Source organism: Ambystoma mexicanum, chromosome 5q (assembly GCF_040938575.1).
Source record: "Ambystoma mexicanum isolate Mex_15411 chromosome 5q, UKY_AmexF1_1, whole genome shotgun sequence".
Lineage (NCBI taxonomy): Eukaryota > Metazoa > Chordata > Amphibia > Caudata > Ambystomatidae > Ambystoma > Ambystoma mexicanum.
This window is the reverse complement of record NC_090933.1, coordinates 808,269,613-808,294,768: the sequence shown is the minus strand read 5'-3', so window position 1 is coordinate 808,294,768 and position 25,156 is coordinate 808,269,613. Positions and strand designations below refer to the sequence as shown.

The 25,156-nt window shown below is 45.5% G+C and overlaps 1 protein-coding gene across 1 annotated transcript in view; it reads left to right on the top strand.

Moving 5' to 3' along the window:
• Nucleotides 1-25,156, top strand: part of RBIS (ribosomal biogenesis factor) — a 146,494-nt gene that overhangs the window by 2,334 nt on the left and 119,004 nt on the right. The window contains exons 2-3 of the mRNA XM_069621290.1: nt 6,659-6,777; nt 14,957-15,067. Of these exons, the coding sequence (XP_069477391.1) occupies nt 6,659-6,777; nt 14,957-15,067 (230 nt within the window). The remainder of the gene's footprint in view (nt 1-6,658; nt 6,778-14,956; nt 15,068-25,156) is intronic.

Below are 25,156 nucleotides of genomic sequence, written 5' to 3'. Positions count from 1 at the left end.
TTCTGGAGTGGTTTGGGATTTCTTATTATTTCTGGCTTCTTTGTCTTTCTTGTGGCAAGGCTTGATGCGTGGATTGTGTTCCTAAGAGGGCGTCCTCTTTGGATTGGTGTTTTTCAGGGTCTTTTGGGTTTAGTCTTTGCTGTTTGTGGTTTGTTTTGGCTTGTAGTTGAGACCTCGGTTGATGGGACTTTGTGGTTCCATTTGTTTATTGCTTCTTTATTTTTTGATCCTTTTCTTTAGTTTTTTTTTTATCCTGGAGGTCCTTTTCATTATGGCTGTTGATTATTGGACTTTGCGCAAAGCAAACATGAATACTGTGTGAGTCATTTTAGGGAAAATTCTCATTTCTGTGCTAATTCCCTTCAACCTTAGAGACCCCCAGCTATTTTGCTGGACTGTAGGACTTTTTAATTTTAACCCTGGAATGGTTTTGCCGTGCTCCCGGCGAGCTCTAGTGTGGAAAACATAACATTGATAGGTATGTCCCACACACGGCTCGACTGAGCTTTTGATCCAGCGGCCATGCCATCTGTCTGCAATCCCAGTGGCCACGCCTCGGACCCCCAGATGCTGTCGATCTTGGACCCCAATACTACTTTAATGTCATCTTTGTCCGTTTTTTAAAAAAAAACTTTATTTTCCATTTTCAAACATACAACAGCAATTGAACTTACCCCTTCCCTCCTCCCACCAGAAGTTGCTCTCGGAGTCATCTAAACATCTCATGCCTTAAATAGGTCCAGAATTCTTATAATGTGCGGGCACCATTGCACCATGTAGTCCGATTGCAGGTATTCCAGCACTACTCCCCCAGTCTTTTTCAAAAATGTCATTCCCACCCCTCGGGGAGTATGAAAGTTTTTCCATCGTAATCAGTGTCCATACCCTTTGCAACCAATTGAAAGTCAGAGGGGGATTTGGGCTCTTCCAGTTCTGTGCTATGGCCGCCCAAGCCGCTATCAACAGGCCCATAAAACATCTCCAATGTTCCTTGCTAAGTACCTTAGCTGATGCGTCCTTAAGGCCACACAACCACACTCTTTCCCCTATAACTGTTACCTTCGGAAAATAAGTTGTACCTTTACATCCCCCCCAGAAGCCTTGCAACTTGTTACAATCCCACCAAACGTGCTTCCATATGCCCACTCCTCCACAATCCCTCCAGCACTGGTTGGACACCCGAGGGAACATTACATGCAGTCTTTCTGTGGTCAGATGCCACTGCGTCATCACCTTGACCCACATTTCCCTCATCTGCACTGAGCGAGTCAGCCTTGGAATTTCACCCCACAACACTTCCCAGTGCTCTCTGCTGATGGGCTCCCCCAGGGTCTATTCCCATTTCCTCATATATGACCAGCTAACCCTTTCATTGTGCCCAACTATTAACATGCAGAGAGTGGATACCAGTTTCCTTGTGCCCGGATTGGTTATTGCAAAGGTCTCGAAACGAGAAGGCTCCCGAGTAGCCGCCTGTTTTATCGGGGGGGGGGGGTATTCCGCCAATGCTTTAGTTGCTCATATTAGTTGCTCATATTTGAATCTATCTGCCTATTTAATCTTCAAGTTCTCCACACACTTCTCAAAGGGTAGGGCCTCTGTTCCCTCCATCATTTCCCCTGTTTTCATACACCCAGCTAGTTCTCAGTCTCTGTATGCACGCTTCCCCATTCCCGGGTGGAAGTCTGGATTCCCAAACATGGGGGTGAAGGTACCCGGCACCGTTGACAATACACCACACTTCGTCAGTTCATCCCACACTCCGAGGGGGGCTTTCATTACCGCACTCAGTCGCAAGTTAACGTGCCCATGCCGTTTATCCTTCCACAGGAGTTCCCGCAGGGGCGTTCTTGCTACCGCCCTGTCCTGAACAGCTCACACCTTCTGCTGCACCTCCCCCAACCACTCTTTGAGCACCCAAAGCTGCGCCGCCTGATAGTACTTATAGAGGTGCGGGAGGGCTAACCCCGCCCCCTTTTTCCACCGGGGCTGTTAACACCGCCCTCGAGATCCTCCTTCTTCCTCCATATAAAGGAAATGAACTGGGGATTTTTGTTGGGCAGGCTTGGAAATAATATAATAGCTTCGGTAGTATGGACATTTTAATCACGGCCACCCGCCCCAACCACGATACCACCAGTGGTTCCCACCTTTCAAAGTCCCACTTAATTTCCCCTAGCAGCTCTGGGAAGTTCGCCCTGTACATGCAAACCACCCCCTTCATCAGGGAGATCCCCAGATATTTTATGCCTTTTATCCGCACAACTCAACCCCAGTGTCGCAGTGTCTCTCTTCATCTCCCCCATGTCCCCCGCCAGCGGGAGAAACTCTGACTTGCTCCTATTTATTTTTAGACCCGCTTATGCCCCGTACTCTTCTAACTCCTTAATCACCACCGGAAGAGTGCGGGCAGGATCCCCCATGATCAGCAAAAGATCATCACCATAAGCGACCACTTTATGCTGCCTCCCTGCCATCACTATCCCCTCTATCGCACTCGACTCCCGTATTCTTGTTAACAGTGGCTCTAGGGGAAATGGCGAACAATAACGGTGACGGGACATCCCTGTTTGGTGCCTCGGGAGAGATCTACCCTGTCAGTGATCTCCCCGTTGACGGCTATCCTGACCGAGGGAGTATTATAGCTTGCTTTGATCATCTTGAGGAAGCTGTCTCCAAATCCCATTTGCTCTAATGTTTTAAATAGCATTGACCATTCCACCCGGCCGAATGCCTTTTCGGCATCGACCGCTAAGAGAGACGCGGGGATGCCGTGTATACCCACTTTCTCCACCAAGTGTGCCATGCGCCTCAAGTTATCATGAGTCTGCCTTCCCGGAATGAAACCAGATTGATCCTCATGGATCAATTCGGGAAGCAACAGAGATAGTCTAAAGGCAAGAATTTTAGTATAGATTTTAGCGTCCTGATTTATCAAGGCTATTGGACGGTACAAGCTCGCGGAGGTCGGGTCCTTCTCTGCTTTATGAAAAACAACATCCTTCGCCTCATTCATGGTCGGAGACGCATTACCCTCTTATCTAAATGAGTTGTACAATTTGGTTAAGAAAGGAATCAAATCCTCTGCGTATTTCTTGTAGAAGGTCGCAGTGAAGCCGTCAGGCCCCGGGGCTTGGTGCACCTCCTCCTCCCTTATGTCGCCGTCCAGCAAGTGCCTATCTTTTTTGGATATTCGTGGTAGTGGGCGAGAGTCTAGATAGCTGTCCTGATCGTCCCCATTTGGCCTCTCGGTGGAGTACAGATCTTTATAGAAGGCTCTGAACTCCTCTCCTATTTCAGTGGTTGTGGAGAGCCTTTCCCCCTGTTTATTATAAAGTGCCCTGATCAACCCCATCTGTTGCTGTGCACGTAGTTGTCTCGCGAGTAGTTTATCTGCTCTATTGGCTTTAGCGTAGTACCAGTGTCTGAGGCTCAGAAGACTCATTTCCACTTTTTTCATGCGTAAGGCATCTAACTGTCCCTGCACGTGCCTCATGGCCCTTCTCAAATAAAGTGTCGGATTTTTCGCACATTCCCTTTGTATGGCATAGTTTCACTTCCAACTCTCTTTCCCAAGCCTGCCTCTGCTTGACTTTAGTCGCTTTGTTTTCAATAAATTGCCCCCTTATGACCGCCTTCAGGGTGTCCCATACAACTCCCAGCTTTACCTCACCCGTATCATTGATGGCTAGAAACTCCTGTATCTTCCCCCTGATTTCTTCTCCCAGTATGGGAGAGAAATCAGGGGGAAGATACAGGGGGACTTTGGAGACGGAAGCCTCCATCTCCAAAGTCCCGTATGCCTGTGTGGCAGTTTCACTTTCAACATCAAGGGGGCATGGTCAGAGATCGATATCTGCCCAACTTCTATGTTCGAAATTTTCCCCAACAGTCCTGCCGTCACCCAGAAGTAATCTTATTCGTGACATTGAGTCATAAACATGCGAATAGTGGGTGAAGCCACGTTGTTGAGCCTTGCGCTCTCTCCACACATCTACCAGCATCAAATAGCTTATTAACTGTCGGAGTCATTTCGAGGGCGCCCCCAGCCCCTGATCTCCCCCGAGCTCCTATCTATAGTCTGTTGCCACGCCATATTTAAAGGCATGGTCTAGTAAAACATTTTATTGTCCCTACGGGTCGGCCATGTTTTTTTTAAGCCTAAGTGGCTCGATTTTAGAAAACTTTCCTATGGACCTTACCCGAGTTTTCGTCCATTAAACGCACGCGAAAACAAGCACCAGGGAGCCGCCATTTTCTGATAATCCTATCTTTTCCCCCATCGCCCTGGCTGACCTGCTTTTGCCGCACTAAATCAATTCCCCCGCCCCTGAGCCTGACATTATCAAAACATTCATATTCCCCGCCTCTCTCCGTGATGTTACTGTGCTGCGTAGGCAAACGCGCCCAGTCGTCTTCTGCGCGACTCCACACAGAACCCGGAAACCAACACAGATCAACTCACAACACAGCGCGCCACAATTCGGAATATGAAACTGTACTTTAAAATGAAACAGCAACACGGTACATTTGGTAAAGTACATTTATTTGACATTCAATGTTTAGAGAATATTCAGCAATTGCCATATGAACTCCGAAAGTCATTTATCTGTATCCGTAATAACTGTTCCGTTTCATCTTGAGTCACGCGCTGTTCCTTTATGGTACACAGGGTGTTCATTTTCGTAAAAAGAATCACTTTGGAAGCACGGTGAACCGCAAGGCTGTTCCATCAACTAGGCACTAGTCCATCCTAAAGGTTGATATGTTGCTTCTAGCCACTAATACAGCGTAAGGGCATGTGGGCCCTTGGCGATCGTCCCATAATATGGTGATCGTGCTCCAGTTGTTGACACAAAGCTGCAGGTGTCTGCTGTAGAATCCATCCGCCGGTGTCTCAAACAGATGGCAGTGGCAGAATGGAATCAAATACCTGTTATGAAAACAAAAAAATTATAATTAGTCTCGCTAGCCGAACTTCATTAATATTACTCATTTTATTTATTACGGCCGATCAGAAACTATTTGCTTGCAAGGATAGTTCAATGGAGTATGTTCGTCTCTAAAACACAGCGCAGCGAATGTTGACACGAGACATGCTTTGGCGTTGGGAAATGGGCGGTACGAGTCTGCTGATGACAGGCTCAGGGGTGGGGGAATTGATTTAGTGCCGTAAAAGCGGGTCAGCCAGTGCGATGGGGGAAAAGATAGGATTATCAGAAAATGGCGGCTCCCTGATGCTTGTTTTTGCGTGCGTTTAATGGACGAAAACTCGGGTAAGGTCCATAGGAAAGTTTTCTAAAATCGAGCCACTTAGGCTTAAAAAAAAATGGCCGACCCGTAGGGACAATAACATTTTTTACTAGACCATGCCTTTAAGACACCCCCCCAGAATAATTTCCCCCTCCGCACATCCCTCCAATTTCCCAATTTTTCCCTCAGAAATCCGTCTTGCCCCGTGTTTGGCGCATATATAGTTGCTAACGTGCAGCGAAGCCCGTCTATCGTTACCCTTGCAAACAAGTGCCTCCCCGCCTTATCCATTAGCGTTCCGTGAAGGTGGATATTCTGACTTATTTACGTGCCACAATCAGGACTCCTGCCTTTTTGTACTGAGCGTTGGACTGCCCCAGCAGGTCATACCCCTTTATGCTCAGTTTGTTTTTGTCCCGCAGCTTAATATGGGTCTCTTGCAGCCAGTGCTCCAGATAAGATTTTGAAGTGGGAGTATTTTACTCCCTAATTTTTAACTTTGAGAGTAAATGTGATTTTAAGAGAGTAAAAAGGACTCTTCTCCTTTGCAAGAGAGTAAAATGTATGTGACATCCAGCAGAAGTGTGCAAAAACTGTATGGAAATCATTACTATTTTGCAGATTTCTGCATTGTCACAGAATACACCTTTCATTATTTCTCAAAGGTCTAGCCATTTGATCTCTCCTGTATATATTTAAATGTTGAAATCACAAAATCCTAGCCAATTACATAGTAAAGCCAACATGAATTGTATTGTGTGTTTTGCGGTTCGATAGCAGAATTGTCTTTTGAGGTTTAATGAAAGTCCTCATTTCCTGGAACTATTACTACCTAATGGTATGCCAATGTTATGATACAACAGTGCAGAGAGACAAGGACACCATGCTAAATTATATATCTAATCTAATGGTCAAATGATTATTTATATAGCGCTTTTGGCAAAGCTCTGTACATAGAACATATTTATCACAATTGTCACCAAACCAAAGTCGGTACTCCTTCATCGACCTCGAAAGAATGAAAGGCTACGTTGCCCTTGCCAGAATTCAAACCGGCAACCTACAGCTCACACACAGATTGCAGCAACGAGTGCTCAACCATCCGAGCTATCTTATTGGCTAACATTCTTCATCAGTTGTATGTGTTTTCCCACCCTGCTGTGTACCCTCCGCCCCCACTGCTCTACAAAATGGTACACAAAAAGGTTATCCCAACAAGTGGAAAGTTGTAAATCTGGTATTTGGTAGAAATATGTGTAAATACTGCAGTAACATAGAAAGAGGTCTATTGTATGTAGGCATTGTGCTGGCAGGCAAGCATTGAAGTGTGTACATTTAATGACTGTAACCAGGTGCACAATTGTTTTTGATGACATATCTAAGTTTGATCTTTTTTTAAATCCAGAGGCAATGGCTAAAAACAAGACCAAAGGACAGAAGCCAAAAAGCGTATTCCATGTGGCAAACAGCAAAACATTGAAAGCAAAAAATAAAGCAAAACCAGTTACATCCAATCTTAAAAAGGTCAGTATATTTCAGTATATTTCAAGCCATTTAGTTATACTGCATGCAGTACTGTTTGTATTCACAGTATGTAAATATGCCTCTATGATGTGCATGCCTATACCAGTAAGACGTTTTCTGTGCCTTAACATTTAAGCTGTAACTTTGTGCTGTCCCTGGCAGACTGCATAAAGTGTAGCTCACTATTTTGTTTACTTATGCTTAATTATTAATTTGTATTACACATTTGTTACGTTGTTTTTTTGTGCACGCTGCCATGTTGGATCGTAGAAATGGATCTGTTGCCAGCTGAAGGAAAGAAAAAGAGCAATGGGAAGATAAGAGGATGGGAAATGAATGCTACAAACAGAGGGGGAAGGATGCAGTGGAGGGGCCGGGGGTATTTTGCGATAGCTTGTCAGTGCTGTCACGTGGACTGTAGCTCTGCAAAAGTGAGGAAGCGGATATGTCCTCAAATGTTGTGGTTGCAAGGCAGATTTGGGTGTGCTGGTCGTATGTACATTATGTGATACCCATGTTGGAAAGGCAGTGTTACAGATCAATAAGTTTGTTTTCATCAGTGGTTAAGGATCTACACAGGTAGGGCAAATCCATTCAAGAATAACCAGCTAAATCCCATTTTCAATGGTGCGCACACACAGGGATGTTAATTGAGCTGTTTGTATGACTCTTGCCCTGTCAGAAATTGATCCCATTCACACAGAGGAGGCTTTGAAAGCACTAACCAGAACCCAAAGGCAGAATGGCAAAATGGTTGGTCCCATGATAAAAACCCCACAAAGAAGCACTAAAAAGAATATGACCAGGTTTCGACGACTCCATTATTTTGCTCCTGCTCAGGTAGCAAGTGACTACCAATATACTAAAGAGGTACACAGCGGCCACCAGCATATGATCCAAACACATTCTGGGCAAGGAAAACTGTTGAGGAACAAAAGGGGCAATTTAACACACCCATGTTAAATGGGGTAGTTGGGGCAAGTCGCTGTAATTCGGTACCAACCTATGAGTTACCGTACATGCAACACTTGTTTTCTTGTCACTTGTCAGGATGTCAACACATGAGATCATGGGTACCTATACACGTGGGATAGGGATAGGATGACAAGAACACCCCTGCCGACGCCCTATTTTTTGACTTGGTGCATTATGGAAAGCATGTAACTAAGCAGATACAAGCCTCAATCCTTCCTCCCTTCTACATCAACGGCTGCCTATTTTCATGGTGGTAAAAGTGTTTTAATTTTTTAAAGATGGCTCTACGCTCTTGCACCCGTCTTTGTTTCACACCCAAAACATTATCACAATAGACATTTTTTCTATGATGCTCATTGCAATATTGCCTAGTGTGTCAAGCTGTACTGGGCAGTAACGTCCCGTTGTCCCAACAGAGCGATTCCTAATATATTGAACAGATTGTGTTTAGTGGGTGAGAGTAGATGGTCGTCAAAGGCCGCCCTCCAATCTCCTTTATACTGAGGCTGTTCAGTAATTCAAGAAATAAACAAATAATGCACTTTGGTAGTGTTTGCACTGCAAAGCTACACTTTTTCAACATTTACTAAAATACATAAAATGCCAATTTCTGATGCACTTGGGAAGGGTTGGACCAAATGATTGCAAGGAGGGTTGGACCAAATGATTGCAAGGAGTGCCGAAATCAGTGAACAGAGGAGCCAATCTTGTGGTAACAGTGTTGTACAATGGTGAAAACACTCAGTTCAATGCAAAATGGCTGCCTGGTGTGCAGAAAGAGGAAAAGCTCAATTTTATCAAGAAAGTTGGAGCTGCTAGTTGCTAGAGTCCTGCAGCTGGAGCCTCAACTATTTGGGTCTTGTGCCCATCACACCACCTTGTCCATACGCAGAAGATCCTCTTGCAAGTAAATGCAGTTGCTGCTCCCAAACTAGTTGCCGAAGAGTTTGGGAGAAGGTCCTGCCAGATTACTAGTTAAAATCGAAGATGAACTTCTCCGAAAAATGAAGGACTATGATAATGATATAAACTGAACATCTAGTGCGGTCAAAGTATTTCTTTGTTTGTTATTAAGAGGTTTAGAACAGGCGCTTTACCATCCACTAATTACAGAGGTCTTTTGGTGTACGTTTTATTTTTGGCTAGATACTTTAATATAAGAGCTAGGTAATTTTTAATGTCCGTATTTTATGTGCTTATGTTATGTGTTATTGTTGTGTATGTTTGAGCTGTTTTTATGCATTTGTATTACAAGAAGTTTAGATCCATTTTCTAAAGGATGTAATTGAACTTGAATTTTAATTTTTAAGTGTGAAAAGTTCCTTTTTTGTAACTATAACACACTATATTAATTAAAAAAAAAGACGGTCCCGGAGGTCAAGAAACATCCCAATGAAACAGGTGGTGGGTCCTCCACACGCTGAAGCAGATGCCTTTCCAGGAGAGGGTACTGGCCATCATGGACATGGGTAGTTTGGGAGGCATCCAATGTGTAGATACATCAGAAGGTATGGAATAATGTAAGTCTTCCAAACTGTTGCACAAGTTATTTTCTGACTAAAGCAAACCCTCTTACTGATATGTTAATGTTTGTCATTTGTAATATAAAGTGCATTCAGTATGGTCCGAGTTAAAATGGACTTCCTACATGCATGACATGCCGAAAAACCTGAAAAAGGGGCAACAGATCGGTGTGAGGGAACACCTGCGGAAGATGCTACCAGTACAGCAATCTCACAGCAAGCATCTGTAATCAAATGCCTACTGCTGTGCATGAGAACAAGGATGAGTAGTGTCTAAACTGCCTCCTTAGAATGGACACTACCACAAACTAACCGTTATCCCAACCATAAAGGTGAAAAAGGCACAATCAAGAGATATACATACCTCCTTTGTCTTTTGTGGTAATGTAGGGTGGGCTATACACTTAAGGTGTGTGTGTGGCTGTGATAACAATAGTAACCCAAACAATCCAAAATAAAAGAATGTCCAATCATGGTTCTATAGAATATATATGCTTTAATTAAACACCATATGCAATACTCTACTGGAAAAAACTAACAAAAACCCATCCTTGTGGAAAGAATACACGGTATGCACAATGTAAAATGTAGCAGGTGTGAAAGACACGAATTGGGCAGTGATACACACAAAGAAACATCTTAGTAGTGTACAAATGGGTGGCTTATCGGTCTCTAGGCTCCCAAAAGTGGACCATAGGGACTGGACTTTCCAAAAGTGCCTGAATCTGTTCTAAAGTCACTTGATATTGAACCTGCCTTCTCAGTGCTGTGCGTGTCGGTCGAACCAGGTTTGTAGGCAGCAGGTTGTGGTTAGCCAGACTGCATCATGTCAGGTTAGAAGTGTATGTTTATGCAGATGCTGTGTTTGAGAGAGGCTGGTCAATGAGGCCCAGCTGGGTCGATTCAATGGTCAAGCTTATGTCAATTACTAATATGCTGGTGGTTCGAGGCACTGTTCGAGATGTGGCTGTACAAAGGCTTCCACAGTGGTGAGCTACTTTTCAGAGCCGCAGCAGGTGATGCGTTCAGTTGGTGTGATACAGCAGCGGTTTGGTTTGATGCAGCCACACAGCGGTTCTAAGTTCAAAGAAGCGTCAAAGGCAGGACTGCAGGTTCTGATGGTTTGACGGCATTCAAACATGATCAGTTTGGGTTCAATGCTGCTGAATGCAGGAATCCAGCTACTCGGCTTATTCTGGTGCTTTGAGTCCCAAACCAGGGGCTCGGGACAAGAGTAGTCATTTTCAATTCGCTCCCACCGGGAGAAGTTAGCTGGCATCTGAAGGAGTTCTTCACCTCCAGTGAGGAGCCTGGCTACTGGTGCAGCTGGCAGAGAGTGCAGGCTTTTGCCCAACAGCTGGCCACCCCCAATGTGCCCTGGGGGGTGGCCAGGGAGCAGCGCTTTCCACTTCCTTGGAATACCTGGCTTCACTGCACAATTGGAGAACTTTGGAAATGACTGCTTTCCCATCAGGGTCTATACACATTCTTCAGTTCTTTTTGCAGAGGTTCAAAGGAGCGGGACACCCCTTCTTTATAAAGGTAAACATATACAGGGGATTGGATGAAAGCAAGCCTGCTTTAAGGGGTCCAATCTCTGTAAAGGAAACAAGGTGACATTTGCCTTATATCATCATACCCAAAGTTCTTCACTCTGCTGGAAGTGTAGGATACAGGAAACAAAAGAGAGGCCCACAGAAAAACAAGATGACAGAACCTTTTGCCACTACGCCTTCTGTTTAACTGTCCCAAACCCGCCCCTTTCCTAGGCCTGCAGCTTCAAAGGGCCTTTGGTATGCAACACCCTGGTCTGAGGCTGACCTTTTTGGTGCGTTTTTTGAAGGGTGTTCCCTGGTAGTTCACGGCTGGATGTGTCTGTTCTGGGCATGAATAGGTGTTAGCCAACCTCCCAAGGGGAAAAACGATACATTGACTTCCTCCCCATTGTTTTGTTAATTGTGAAAAAGAAAAGCTGCTTTTCCCCTTTAAAGGCCATCATTTCCACACACTGGACACAAGTAGAGTTTACTGAAAAATTTGAAAAAACGTCAGCTGGAACATCAGGGAAGGCATTTCAAAACTGAAAAAGGGCATGCGATTAGTTGGGGAGTTCCAGGGATACAATGTTGAATTCACATTCTGGGAGTTTGTGAATGCTCAGTACAGCATAGAGAAGGATCACACAGATTCCAAAATGAGATGGGCCCTTTATAGACTTGTTCCCACCCCCTACGCCCAAAGCAGACCTAGCACTACACAGGAACTATGACTAATCACAGGCTTATGTTGAACATAGATGCAGACCCTCGCCAGAAGTACCACAAGGGGGGGGGGGGGAGTCATGCACCCCAGTATGGCACCTTGAAATCGTATCCAAAGTCAAATCTTCAAGCACTACCATTGAAGCCACCTGAGCAGAAAGAAAGAGTAACTCAACCTTTTACATTTTACTGGGAACCTGCAGGGTTGAACAATAAGTGTACCCATCCTGTTCTACTTGCACAACAAGCTTGTGAGCCAAATGAACTGCAGCCTGATGGTATTCAGCCTTTTTCAAATCCTCCGATGGTGCCCTGCCAGCACCACATATTGTCAAGGTCTTAAGACACCAGCTTCACACTCACTAGTTTGATAAACGCAGATGGGAAGATATTGGCCAAACTAGTGGCCCAACGCCTGGAGAAAGATCCTCCCCAAATTGATCAACCCTAACCAAACAGGTTTTGTGTAGGGGAGGCACCCATCTATCAATGGTGAGATGGCTGTTGTTGACCTTACAGGAGGGGGGTATACTGAGGGAGGATGTGGTGGCTCTTTCTCTTGATGCAGAGAAGGCCTTTGATCTAATTGATTAGACCTACCGCTTATTTATTAAACATTTGTATGGCGCCTATACACAAGTGTTTCCAGGCGCCACACATGCACTGGTCGACAGCTGAGGGACATGGGAAATCACAAAAGTAGAGGAAAAAAAACGGTTATATTGCCCTTGTGGCAAACCTATGGTGCAAGTGCATGACAAGGGGTAAGTGCGGGGCTAGGGGGATAGAGTGAGAAGTGCAGGACTGGGGTGCCCCCAGGGGTGAGGGCGGGCAAATGCTGGGTAGGCCAAGGCGACAAGTGTCAGGTGAAGAGGGGGGAAGGGAGGAGGAGTGTGGTGGACAGGGGTACCAGTTTGGGCTAGTCCGGGAAAGGGAGCCTCCGAGCAAGTGCTGGCAAGGGATGCTGGGGGGGACTGGTATGGGGTGGTCTGGCCCCTGTATGACGCTGAAGGGACCAGGACCCAGTCACAGCATCAGAGGAAGAGTTAACACGGGAGGGGAGAGGGAAGGAAGAGGAGAAAAGGAAAGTCTTATTAAGTTTCCAGAACTTAATATGATCCGGCTTGGGGGATTAAGATTAGGCCTGGGTGATGAATTGATTGGTTGGGTGAAACTGTTCTATCATAAGCCAACAGCTGCAGTAATTACCAACGGATAGATCTCCGAATCTTTTGAATTGAAGAGGGGAACTAGACAAGACAGTTTTGTCACCTCTACTTTTTGTCCTGGCAATGGAACCGCTTGCTATAGCCTTCAGAGAAAGGGCAGAATCAAGACCGTTAACTATGGTGGAACTGAAAAGAAGGTGTGGTTTTATTCGGATGACTTGCTGCTGGTAGTGCAAGATGTCAAGAGTTCAATTCCAGCTATAATGGAGATGTTGGACCTGTTTGGCAAGGTTTCAACTGTAAGGTGAACTGGAGGAATTCCAAAGCCTTACCGATATCACTCTGTTTCAGATCAGGTTTAGCTGATGGAGGTTTTCAGTGGTGCCTGATTAATATGAAATATTTGGCTATCTGGATCACAAAGGATTTAGATCAGCTGATGGTTGTGAATATGTCATGCGCCCTGGAACGATTTGAGCGAAATGTGAAGAGATGGGCAGCACTTAAATCTAGCCCTGTGAGAAAAGGTGAATACAATCAAGATGATGACGACTTCAAGAATGTATTACATTTTAGAGATGCTTCCACTTCATGTTAAAAAAGGAATCTAGGTTAGATCGAATGGGATTCTCCGTCAGGAGAAGACTGGGAGATGGGTGCACACGCTCCACGGACCACAAGAGGTAATCAAAGGAAACCCACTGTAGGTGAGAGATGGAGAGTGGGTAAAAAGATTAAGAAATTTTAGATTAAATCCGTTCTACGCGAATTTAAGCGATTACGCTGGAGTCTGGTCTCCATGAGGGAAGACCGTCCCACTATTCACACCAATTTGAAGTCACGAGACCCAAGATGCTAATGAGGATTAATCAACTCCTTGTTTATCCAAGTCCTGAAGAAAATATACATACTCGCCTTTGGTATATGCAGATGTTGAAACTAGTTATGGAGTCACAGCGCTAGTGTCCACAATGGAAACAATTAAGTGTCAGACTTAATTGGGACAAACAAAAATAGACTACTAGACTACTTGTTCCTGTACCTCTTCCATGCTCTCACCTTGTGAAATAACAATGGACATTGGCACCATTTGCCATGAATCCTAAGTCAAAGCAGCAAAAACACATTCAATCAGTTTTAAGTAACTACTTCAACATTATACAAACTTGGGCGAGTACCCAGTTTCTGACTTTATTGATATTTTGCTTATATCGCGCTCGTACACCAGTGTTTCAGAGCGCGACAAGACAAGGGAGGGGAACAAGGGAGAACAAACACAAAAATTTTACTAGGCCTAGTTACATTGAGAATGTGCAAGTGCATGAGAGAGGGAAAAGTGGAAAAGTGCATGGAAGGGGGGGGTGAAGTGGAAAGTGCAGAGCAAAGGAAAAAGATAAATAACAAATAATAACAAGCAACAAACTGTGGTAGTGCAGCCAGCAAGTGGCAAGTGCTAGGTTTAAGGCGACCGACAAAGTGAGTCTGGTAAGTGCAGAAAGAAAGAAGAGGGGTGGGGGGCTGTATGGTTACAGATACAGGCCCCAGTGCAAGGGATTGCCCGAGGCAGTGCGGATGGGTGGCAAGGTGAGCAGGTACCTGGGCCCAGAAGTCAGAAGGTGGGCCAGGTGCACAGTGCCGAGAGAGAGCAGATCAGCAGGGGAGAGGAGGGGCGAAGGCAGAAGTGAAGAGGAAGGTCTTGAGGTGCTTCCGGAATCGAAGATAGTTTTCCTCAAGTTTCCAGAGTCCACTTTCCATGGGTTATTGTTGGTTCACTCCATATTGTGGTCAGATTTGTTTACCCAAGATCTCAAATAAGCCAGCGTCTGATAGGCTTTTAAAAAAACGCTATATCAAACTCTTGCTCTGTTAATGCTCAAACCAGAGCCAGTTGGATACAGTTTGCCTGAATACAACACATGTCACTTGGTTCTTGATTTTAAGGTCGGAGCATTAAGCAAATGAAAGTCAATAAAAGTGATTGTTAACAATATTTTAAGAGACGAGTTGATATTTATTCAAACTTGTGCTGCGTCTAGAACACTTTGGGCAAGATGAGTTTTACATTGGTAAAGAAAAGAAAATACCTAGTTGCACCAGAAGCGTTAATTTAGTTTTCCAGCGTTTTGCGCTTCAGCTCTCCCTTCCATTGTGTTATATATTAGTAATTCCGACTACCAATCCAGTGTTTTGGTTTACTATTAAAGATTCCTGCCGATTGTAAAAAATCATATCATTCCCATTTTCCTTGCAGATAAATATCATGAACAACGAGAAGGTAAAAAAAGTGGATAAAGCGTTTTCTGAAATACATCAAGCCGTCAAGCAACTGTCAAAAGCCACCTCCTCTGAACCACAAAAAAAAGTTGGTAATAAGGGTTAAAAAATAATCCTACTGCGGTTTTACATTTTTCCAAATTGAACAGAAGTATGACGCCCAGACCGTTTTGAATTGTTTAAAGATGTTCAGTGTCGTTTAGAGGGAGTTCATAATTTTACACAGGGACATCTTTGGGTCAACACATGCCATGACCAACCTTGTTGGGTTCCCATTCTTTCTTGTGTAGAACCATTACCCACGATTAACCAGCTTTGCTGAATGGAAAGTTGACCGTCTAATCATTGCTTAGCCAGCAGTTAAATAAGTCTTGTATGAAAATACTTTCAGCGACAGTGGCTCAAATTATTACCTATAGCTCAGTATGTACAAATCGAAGACAGACGTGTACATACTCGCTTTAGCAGGTTCTACATAGTGTTCTTGATCCAAGTGCTTACTTTTTGATTCAGTGGCTCGATATATTACATATAGCTGCATATGTATAGACAGAACACCAAACATCAAAACTCTGCAGGTTCTGGTGGACACGTTACTACTAGCTATACACTTACAGTTGCCCTTATTAAATAAATTGGATTTAATGTTCAGCCTATTTATGGTCGTCCCTGGAGATTGCAACAATGCCATATATCGGAAAACCTTGCACCTGACATGATTCTCAATTTGTATGGTAGTTTTGCTTCACAAGTACAGACTGAAAGGGTTTTACACATACTTCTGGCAACCTATACATTGTGAAGGCAGGAACATAGTGTTGATGAGAATTCTCATTTCTCTGCTAATTCCCTTCAACCTTAGAGACCCCACGCTCTTTTGCTGGACTTGGGACATTTTAATTTTAACCCTGGAGTGAGTGAGACCTTTTTCTCACTCTCTCATGTGTTTTTACCTGATTTGGATTTTTGTGTTTTCACTGTTTTTGAAGTCTGACAAACTCCATAGGCATCTACTTTTTGTTTGGTGACACACAGCACCTTCAGTGCAGTGTCCCAGGGAAATCCTTTAGATTTCTCATAAGGTTTAAATACCCTTTCTTGTGTGAACTACAGTTCCCAAGCATAGTAAAATGAAATTGACTTTACTTACCTTTTTCTCTTTGTAGGTACAGCACACACCATCTTATGTGGAGTGCTGGGAGGTTACCTAGTATCCCCTTATCCTACTCATGTAACCTTTTTAGGTTACCCTCACTACTTTAAATGGCTGGTGGCAGTGGTTTAATTTCTCCTACCATTGTGCTTTTCTACCGCAGGCTGAACCCTCAGCTGCAGTACAGCACCCATGGGTGACCATTTTGTCAAAATGGCCACTGTCTTCTTTTTTTGCTATTCTGTTTGTGAGGTCTTTCATGGGTTTTACTCTGTGCATTGAGACAGGTTTGAGCCCTTTGTTTGTCTTGCCTTTGGCGGGCTTCTGCCCTGAAGCCTGCCTCTGGCCCCATTGTGTCTGGAAGGACAGGATGTGAGGGAGGGTCTCGAAACTCCCCTGTCCTTTGTCTCTAGGAATGCAACTAGTCCTTATTGGCTGGCCGTCCTTTCACGTGCTTAAAAGGTAGGAGTTAGGCCTAGAGGCAGAGTCGACCGCTGGGAGAAACACCCGACTGAGAAACCGTGAACGAAGCTTGCTGCAACCTCCTGGACCTTTGAATTGCTTGATGGAGCCCTGCTGCTGTGCTGAACTCCTTTTTCACCTCGACGGAGAAGCTCCGGACAGACTGACTTCTCTCCTTGGGTTAGTGGGGCCAACTAACCCAGAGATTAACTCCACTGGATCACCATCCCCAAGTGGTTGTGCTTCTTCGTTGCTGTAAGAACCCAATGCCAGGGGTTGAGTGTCCGTAGTCTAGTGCAAGGTCTGCCGCGGAACGAAACAGTCTAGAAGCTCCAGGAGACACCTAAGGACCATCCCAAAGCAGGACCTCCATATCCAGAGTCCCCTCACCAGAGTGCAGGACCGAGGGAGCAAAGAGAGTCCAACCAGTATCCAAGATCCGCAACAGTGCTGTTTTCTAAGCGCTGAAACTGCAAAGTGCCGCTGAACCGAAAATAGCCGTAGCTGCATACGACCTCCCAAGTACTGCCGCAGGAGCCCTTCAGACATCCTCCTTCTTGTCCCCACAACTGAGGCTCAGGAACAAGGGTCTGCACCACTGTAGCAAGACACAATCCAGCTGGACCACTCTTCTTCAAACCAGAGTTACTGTTTAGGCTTGGGGTACTTACCTTATTGCCTTGTTTTGCCGTGCTCTTCTCAGTTGGGAATTGCATTGGCCTACCTTTTTTAGTGTTGATTCCAACTCTTTTTCCTCAGGCTTTACAGTTTGTGACCCTACAAGTGATTTTCTACAAACTCTCTAACTTTGCAAGACTTTCGAACTAAGAAGTGCAACAGACTCATAGACTGTGTCCCAGTTGACTTTGACTGTCCTGGCTCCCTGAAGACTCTTCAAGTCCATTGACTTTGATACTGTTTGTCCCTCATAGGTGGTAGCTTAGGGTATACGGTTACTGCTGGGAAAGGCTGATCAAGATTTCATTGGAGGATTTAGTTGTCCTCACATATCCTGAGAAACTGTTTAACCTTTCTTCCTTCCCTAACCTTTCCTTTCTGCAACCTCAGAATGTTAAATAACTATTTATAACATAAACCTTGAGTGTAAGTGTTCCCTGGCTACTTGTATTTACGGATTTCATTTGTACAGCTCTACAGCTCACGTTTACCCCTCTTGAGAGAGGCCTGGCTGCTCAGTCACACTACCAACTTGTGTAGTACAGACCTATACCAAGGGTGGGTTACCTAATACCAAGCAGATATGTGGTGTGCAGTCTCACACAGTGTGACTGCATCAATTCTTACCGAACACAGAACATTCATGTTGTAAGTCCGGTTCTGTAGCCTATAAGAAACTGTTCTAAAATATCTGCAGCATTTTACATACTGTGGTAGCATTAGTCATACCCTTGTAGTCCGGGATCCACCAATTGGAGCATAATAAAAACCACATACTCAAATGTGCATGAAGCAATGCTGTATATAACCGCTAGGTGAACACAAATCCAACGGAACAGTGGAAAGGCTCTAATAGCTTCCTGTTACAATGGCTCTCCATGTGATACCACATTTGTCCACACCCCACCCCGGGAACAGTTTATTACTGAAGTAACATTTGTGCTGACCGCCGGAACTTTAATACGATGCTATTGGTCAGCACCATTGACAATGGAACACTGAGACCCCTGCAGCGGTGGGAAAGGGGACATTCAAAAGATACCCATTAGATAATGCCCATTGCAAACTCTGTGATAGATACTTTGGAGGCATGCCACCTCCCCAGAGCTCATGATCTTACCATCTGATTGGCGTTCCTGGGGGTACCACTCTGTCCAGCGTTCCTCTCTCATAGCCACCTGCCGATTGGCATCGGCGGTCATGTGACTGGCACACTGGTACAGTCTCACCCTTCCTGCTGCTGTGTAGGGCGGCTAGTTTGGCTGACTGCCCCGTAATTACATCACCTTGTTCTAGTTAAGATGTTTTTCTCTTGATGAGTAGCTTAAGCCTGCACCCCCGTATGTAGATCCCTGTTGGATTGGTCACGTGTTTCAGATCGAGGTTTCCCAGCTCCAGCCCGCCCGATGGATTTCCCACTACGTGTGTTTACGATGGTGCTATTTTTATGCTTCCCCTTTTTAGCTAAACATAGGACAGTATCTTGGACTATGTATACACCCACTGCATCACTACCCCCCGTTCTCGGTGAAGCTCTTTGTACGGGGCGTCTGTGGCTAAAAATACTTTGCATTGCCTGTGTAGCTGCGTCCACCTTCTTTACTCTCGCAGTTGGTAGGTGAGTCCCCCTGTCTGGCGCTGAATTAGCACCTTTAACACACCCTTCTGTAATACTTTAATCTATTGGGACACTTGGACCATTTTATCACCATAAATTCTGCTGCAGAGCAACACCTTCCCGAACTCTTTGAAGAGCGCTGCATCTTTGAATTCATACTTTTGTGGCACTATGGGTAGTTATGCCAAGTCTGTGCTGGGGGTGCCTTGCCTGTGCCCTCCGAAGAGAGTTCTACAAACAGACACCCGTGTACCAGTCCCTTCAGATATACATCAAGTCCTTAATAGTATGCAAAAAGGATGTAACTCCATCAACAAACTGGATAACACAACAGAAAATGTAACTTATATCCGATCTTAGAAGCAAAGTGCAAGGTTCACGTAGGTGGCTAAAGCTATTGAGAACACATGTAGCATTTGAAGAACAAAGTGGACACACTTTCTAACGACTTGAAACCAGTATCTGTAATCAATACAGATGCCCAGAAGGCCCACTATCAACTTCACCTCCTCGGCGGTATCGTCCTTTACTCACCTTCCCTCAAACGGTCTCCAGAGCTCTGGAGCTTTCTAGGCTTGATTACTGTAACAGCCTATTCCTTAATCTCTCTTCTTCCTCCATTCACTCCCTTACAACAAATTCAGAATAGGACTGCAAGACTTGGCCTCAAGCCCAGGGACCGCATCTCTCTAGCCCTCCTTTTCTTTCTACTGGCTCCCGGATTGTTGCTAGGATCAAATTCAAGACCCTTTGCATCATTCACAAGCTTTCTGGGGTCTGGGATCCTGCTATATCCTTCTCTCTCTGCCTAAATACCTTCCTACTAGAGTCCTTTGGTCTGTTAACTAACTCCTTACGAATTGTTAGTTTCTCTAAGCGAAGAGTGGGGGTAGAAGTCTCTCCTCTGCAGGTGCCTCCCTCTGGAATAGTCTTCCTGCCCCTCAGGCTTGAGCCAGATCTCCTTAAGTTCTGGAAGCTCCTCAAGACTTTCTTTTCTCCTCCTCTCACCTGCTAACTCCTTCCTCCTCCTTTATGACTGCCTCCCTGGTACCCTCTGAGTATTACAGGGCCCCAGGCCCCCTTCCACCCAGTCCTACCACGCCCCTCCCCCTCTTTCCTTGTGCTTACTTGCCCCCCACGGCACTCGTCCTTTGGCCTCACAACACCTGCACTTCCCACTCCACCTTTCCCTCCCTAGCACTTTTTAATTTTTCTATTTATTTAAAGTGCATTTGGTTACATTGTAACCTTTTCACACTATGACAAAGTAATACAACGCCATCATATACACATACAAATACAACCGCAATATCTAAAAACCAATATGGTCTCTTACTTTGCTTTCCAAATTCATGTTCCCTAAAATCTCTACTAAAATTCATACAGGACCATAATAAAAGTTAATGTTAAAACATACTAAGAATTACAAATTAGAATTGGTTTGATTTCATATAGCGAGTTCATGGGATTGCCGGCACTGTCAAAAGTTTACTGGCGGCTATTTCCCATACATGCGAGGCAGCAAAAACACAACTCCAGATTTGATTAGATTAAGGCATAGCAAATTTAGTGTAAGCTCGCGCATATATTCCTTCCAGCACTTGGATATGTGTGCAGATGCAATATTTGTTGCACACAATCTGCAAATTCTATGTTTATGTGGTATGCCCACCGACGCCTCTGTATTTACAAGGCCCGCGAGGGTCTGGAGCCTCAATGAGAGGATGAACCTAGTAAAGGCCGGGTTGCACCATTTTCTTCAGTATGTCTTTGGCACACCCAGAACAAATGCCTGGTGGGAGTACCCCACAAGGTTCCTTAGTGGGTTAGGGCCTGATTGGCATCAAAAGTTCAAGCTCTCGCTGATATCTTGGCCAGATTGAATCTGAGCCAAGAGTCCTGGATTGGGGACACCACAATGTCAGCCATGCATCTTCTGTCCCTGGTATCTAGGTTCTTGAACCACTCACTCTTTGCAAATCTCAGAGCATGTTGGACCGAATGGGCCAACAGAGAATCGCCCCCCCCCCCCCCGACTAGTTTATATTGTATTCTCCCCCAGAATTTACAGGACGCGAGTGACCATGTTGTCAAAAGGGAGGGTAGTGCAAGTTCAAGCCTAATCGCCTGTATCGGTGTACATGCCGGCAGGTTCAACAGCAACCGGAGTATCTTTCCCTCTAACTTACCCAAGGGAGCCACTAACCTCCATGGAAAGACCTCTAAAGGTTACATCATTGTAGGGACGATTGAGGTCTTGTATACCAGAATCTTAGCTTCAATACATCTTCCTCCCTGGGATTCAATCATTTTTTTGAGGGTAAGCCACTTCTGTCAGACATTCTGGGTAATGTCATCCACCAGGTGGACACCGGAAAGATTTGTCCTTATAGAGATTCCTAGGAATCTGTACTCCTTAAGTCCTTTCCAGCTCTCCTTCCCCAGCCCCCTCCCCAAACCATCAATTGTATGGGCTCTTTGCAAGTGCCCCGTTGCCAAAGACCATAACCTTGGTCTAATTGGTATTTGGTCTCAGGCCTAAGTCAGTCGCAAAGACATTTATTTGTTGTACCGCGCAAACAGCCCACGGGCATCGGGGCGCAACAACTACACACAAGACAACCATCAAAAACAATCGAAAGTAATCATTCAGGGAATCAATCCAGTTGGAAACTAGTTGAACAGAAAAGTTTTCAAAGTTTTCCTAAACATTCCAAGGTTTACTTCCTGCCGAAGAACAGGGGGCAGAGTGTTCCAGGATTTAGCTGCTCTAACTGGGAAGGCTCTTCCCATGCCCCTTGTGCGCTTGAAAGTTGGACAACGAAGCTGAGACTGAGTTGAAGAGCGCAGCGTTCTACTTGGAGTGTACAAGGGAACCCAAGCTTTTAAATACGTGGGGGTAATTCCAAAGGTGCAACGGTGAGCGAGGGTAACGCTTTTAAAGAGGATATGCTTTTTAACTGGGAACCAGTGCAGAGCCCTTCTGTACTAGGTAATGTTGCATCTTCTTGTCATCTTCTTGGATATACGTACAGCATCATTCTGCAGTATCTGACATTTTTTCAGGTTGCTTGAGGAAGCTCCAATCGGTAAGGAGTTTAAGGAGTTGGAATAGTCCAGTCTGGACAAAAAAGCTGCTCAAGCAACAGTGTTTTTTTGTTGTGGGAAATAAAGGGGCGCAGATGATAATTACAGGTGGAGGTCAGCTGGCTAACGTGGGCATCAGCATTGAGAGAGGATTCAATCTTCACACCCAACGTTTGGACCAGTTTTTGGACATTGATGGTGTTTAAGCCTAACTCGAAAGATTTGTAGCTGGGGCTCAATTTGGTCCGAGCCTGCTGAGATCCCACCAGAAGAAGCTGTGTCTTGTTTCCATTCAAACAAAGCCAGTTTGCAGACATCCAAGATTCTATTTGATTATACACTCTGGTCAGGGGGGCCAGGTCTTGAACATAGTTCCTGATTAGCTTAATGACCACCTTGGTGTCTGCATAATTTGTAAACCTCACACTGCAGTGTTCCAGGAGCAAACAAAGATCTAATTTACAAGTTAAACAAGATAGGTGAAAGACAGTCCCCCCTGCGGTACTACACATAAAATGGGAGCAGAGAGGTAGCAGGCTTGGCCCCATTGGACTCTTGACTCCCTGGTGGTAAGAAGGGAGTGAAACCATCCAGTGGCTTCCTCTGAGCATTGCCCCAAGTTACTGAGAGTACCGTGGAGGAGATTGTGGTCCACTAAGTTGAACGCTGTCAACAAGTTGAGCAGCATCAGCATTATCAAATGGGTCTGCAAGTCAACTAGAGCAGTCTCAGGATGGTTGAAAGCTAGATTGTCTATAATGCAGGATGGAATTGTTTTCGACAACATTTTGCAGTTTCAGCGGGACTAACTGATCAATAATTTTCAGGAGGAAATTACAATTAGTATTTGGCCTAAGATTGCTGCTTTCCTTGGGCTCAAGATTAGTTTTTTTTTCAGAAGAGGATTAACAGTAACTGTTTTGATGGAGGCGGGCACCTGACTGTCCCTAAAAGAGGAATTTCCAAACCTAGTCAGAAAAGGGGCAAAAAGATCTTTGTGCTCTAAAATAATTTTGGGTGGAAAGAGATTTTCAGCACAAGAAGTAGGGTTCATAGATGAGACCATTTTTATCATCTCAGTGGTGGAAATAGGAGATGGGCTAAATTTCACTTGTGCAGAGATCCCCCTAAGAGGAACTTGCTCCAGATTGCATTTGGTGGTCATATTTTGCAGGTTTTTTTTTTATAGTGCCTTTAATGAGCATTGTAACCCTATTACTCCTATGTCTTGTCCCCTTTCCTCCATACTTGCGGGACATTCCGTCCTTCGGGACGGGACCGGAGCACTTTTGTAAAAAAGAAACCAACATTTCATCCTTCTTTTATGTGTACGCGGTGTACTGCACGTGGCCATAGCCCCGCCCTCCTGAGCTCCGCCCCGTGCATCGCCCTTCAGTCCTTTTCTCCACACAGTTGGGTTTTGATGCACAAGCATCACGGGAATTTTATTTGTATTCCCTTTGTCCTTCCTTCCTGCTCCGGTTCCTCTGTCATTTAGTCCTCCGTCTATGTCTGGGATTCATGTCCTGTTCTTCATGCGAACGTCGCTTCACAAGGTCGGATCCCCACTCTCTTTACTTGGAGTGTCTTGGCCCGGAACATCGCTGCGGATTCGTGCTTCTACTGAGACTCCCTCTCCGTCTGGGCACTCAAACGTCGTCTTCTTCGGTGGGAGGAAGTGTTTTAGCAAGTTCCTCCACCTCATTTCCAGCTGTTCATTGACAAAAAGAAGAAACACCCGGTAAATTCTTTACTTCTGAGGGTGCCCCGGTCAGGGTACTCCTTCTGAGGGCCTTCCAGGTCAGGGGGGAGGGGCTTGTGTAACTCTGTCACCAGGGGTTCCCCTGAGGTGCCACAAAGGGCCTAATAGGAGCACTGGAGTGTTCTGAGGCTTCCTTCAGCGGACCTGCCAAAACCGGACACTGTTCCGAGGTTCACCAATTGGGTGCTAAAGTTCATCCCAGTTCGTCTGTGACTCTGGATACCGGGGTTCGGCCTGAGGTCTCCATTTCTGAAGCTTTCCACACTGATACCGGGGTACGTCCTGAGTTCTCTGTTTCTGTAGCGTTTCTTACCGAACCACGGCTCGAGGCCCCTCTTGAGGGAGCTATACGTCCTGGGTTAAAACCAGAGGTTCCTCTTCTTGGGGCTAAGGTCAGCACCGACAGAACCGGTAGATCTTCTTTGAAGTTCTTATCAGTGAGGTACATTCCTCAACCGTCCCACGCTCAGGGTCGTGGTGGTACCGGTTCCGTCAAGGGGGCACAGAGTGCGGTCACAGACCATAATTCCTCTACTACCAGCTCTGCCGAGGTTCCTCCTCCCGAGGCTAATTTTGGGGCAGTTTTAAGATGACCAGTAAACATCAGAGACCCCCCCCCAGTACTGGTTCTGCCGAAGATCCTTGTGTCAAGGCTAAGGTGTTACTTAAGTCCCCTAATTCCCCTGAAGAGACAATTGCCTCATCTCCACATGTGACTCAGTTCTCCTCTGGTGTCGACCTATCATTGTGAGGGGCACACTTCCAGTTGCGTGTGCTCCCTCTTGGTCTCAGCTCAGCGCTGCATGTCTTTACGAAGAGGTCGGTCATCGCAGCTTTCCTCTGGCCACAGGGCCTTCATGTAAATCCATATTTGGACGACTGGCTCCTGCGCAGTCCTTGCCCGCAGACAGCATTTACCAATCTCGGTTTCTCCTCCAGCTCCTGTTCCACCTTGGGCTGTCGGTCAACTGGCAGAAATCTTCCATGACGGTCTTTCAAGACCTGATTTTCTTGGGTATTCCGTTGGAATACAGTCAGTACCAGGGTGTTCCTAACGGCTAACAGGTTTGCAGACCTATCAGCTATCAGCTCTTCCTCCAGTCATTGCACATGCCGGCTTGGTGGTTCCAGAGACTTCTGGGTCTCGTGGCTTCTTGGGTGCTAGCTCTTCCTCTTGAATGTCTGAAGAGGAGGCATACCCAGATGGCTCTTCAGAGCTCTTGGTCTCAGGCTGCGAACCCGGATTTCAAGATAATTCCAGTTCCGTCCTCTATGATGGCGGATCTGCAATGGTGGTCTTCGACCGACAACCTTTCTGTGGGGGCCTCCTTCCAAGAGCCCTGCCCAAAAGTGACGATTACCATGGACTCCCCTCTTCTGGGGTGGGGTGCGACGCTGGGTCACCCCAAAGTATTCG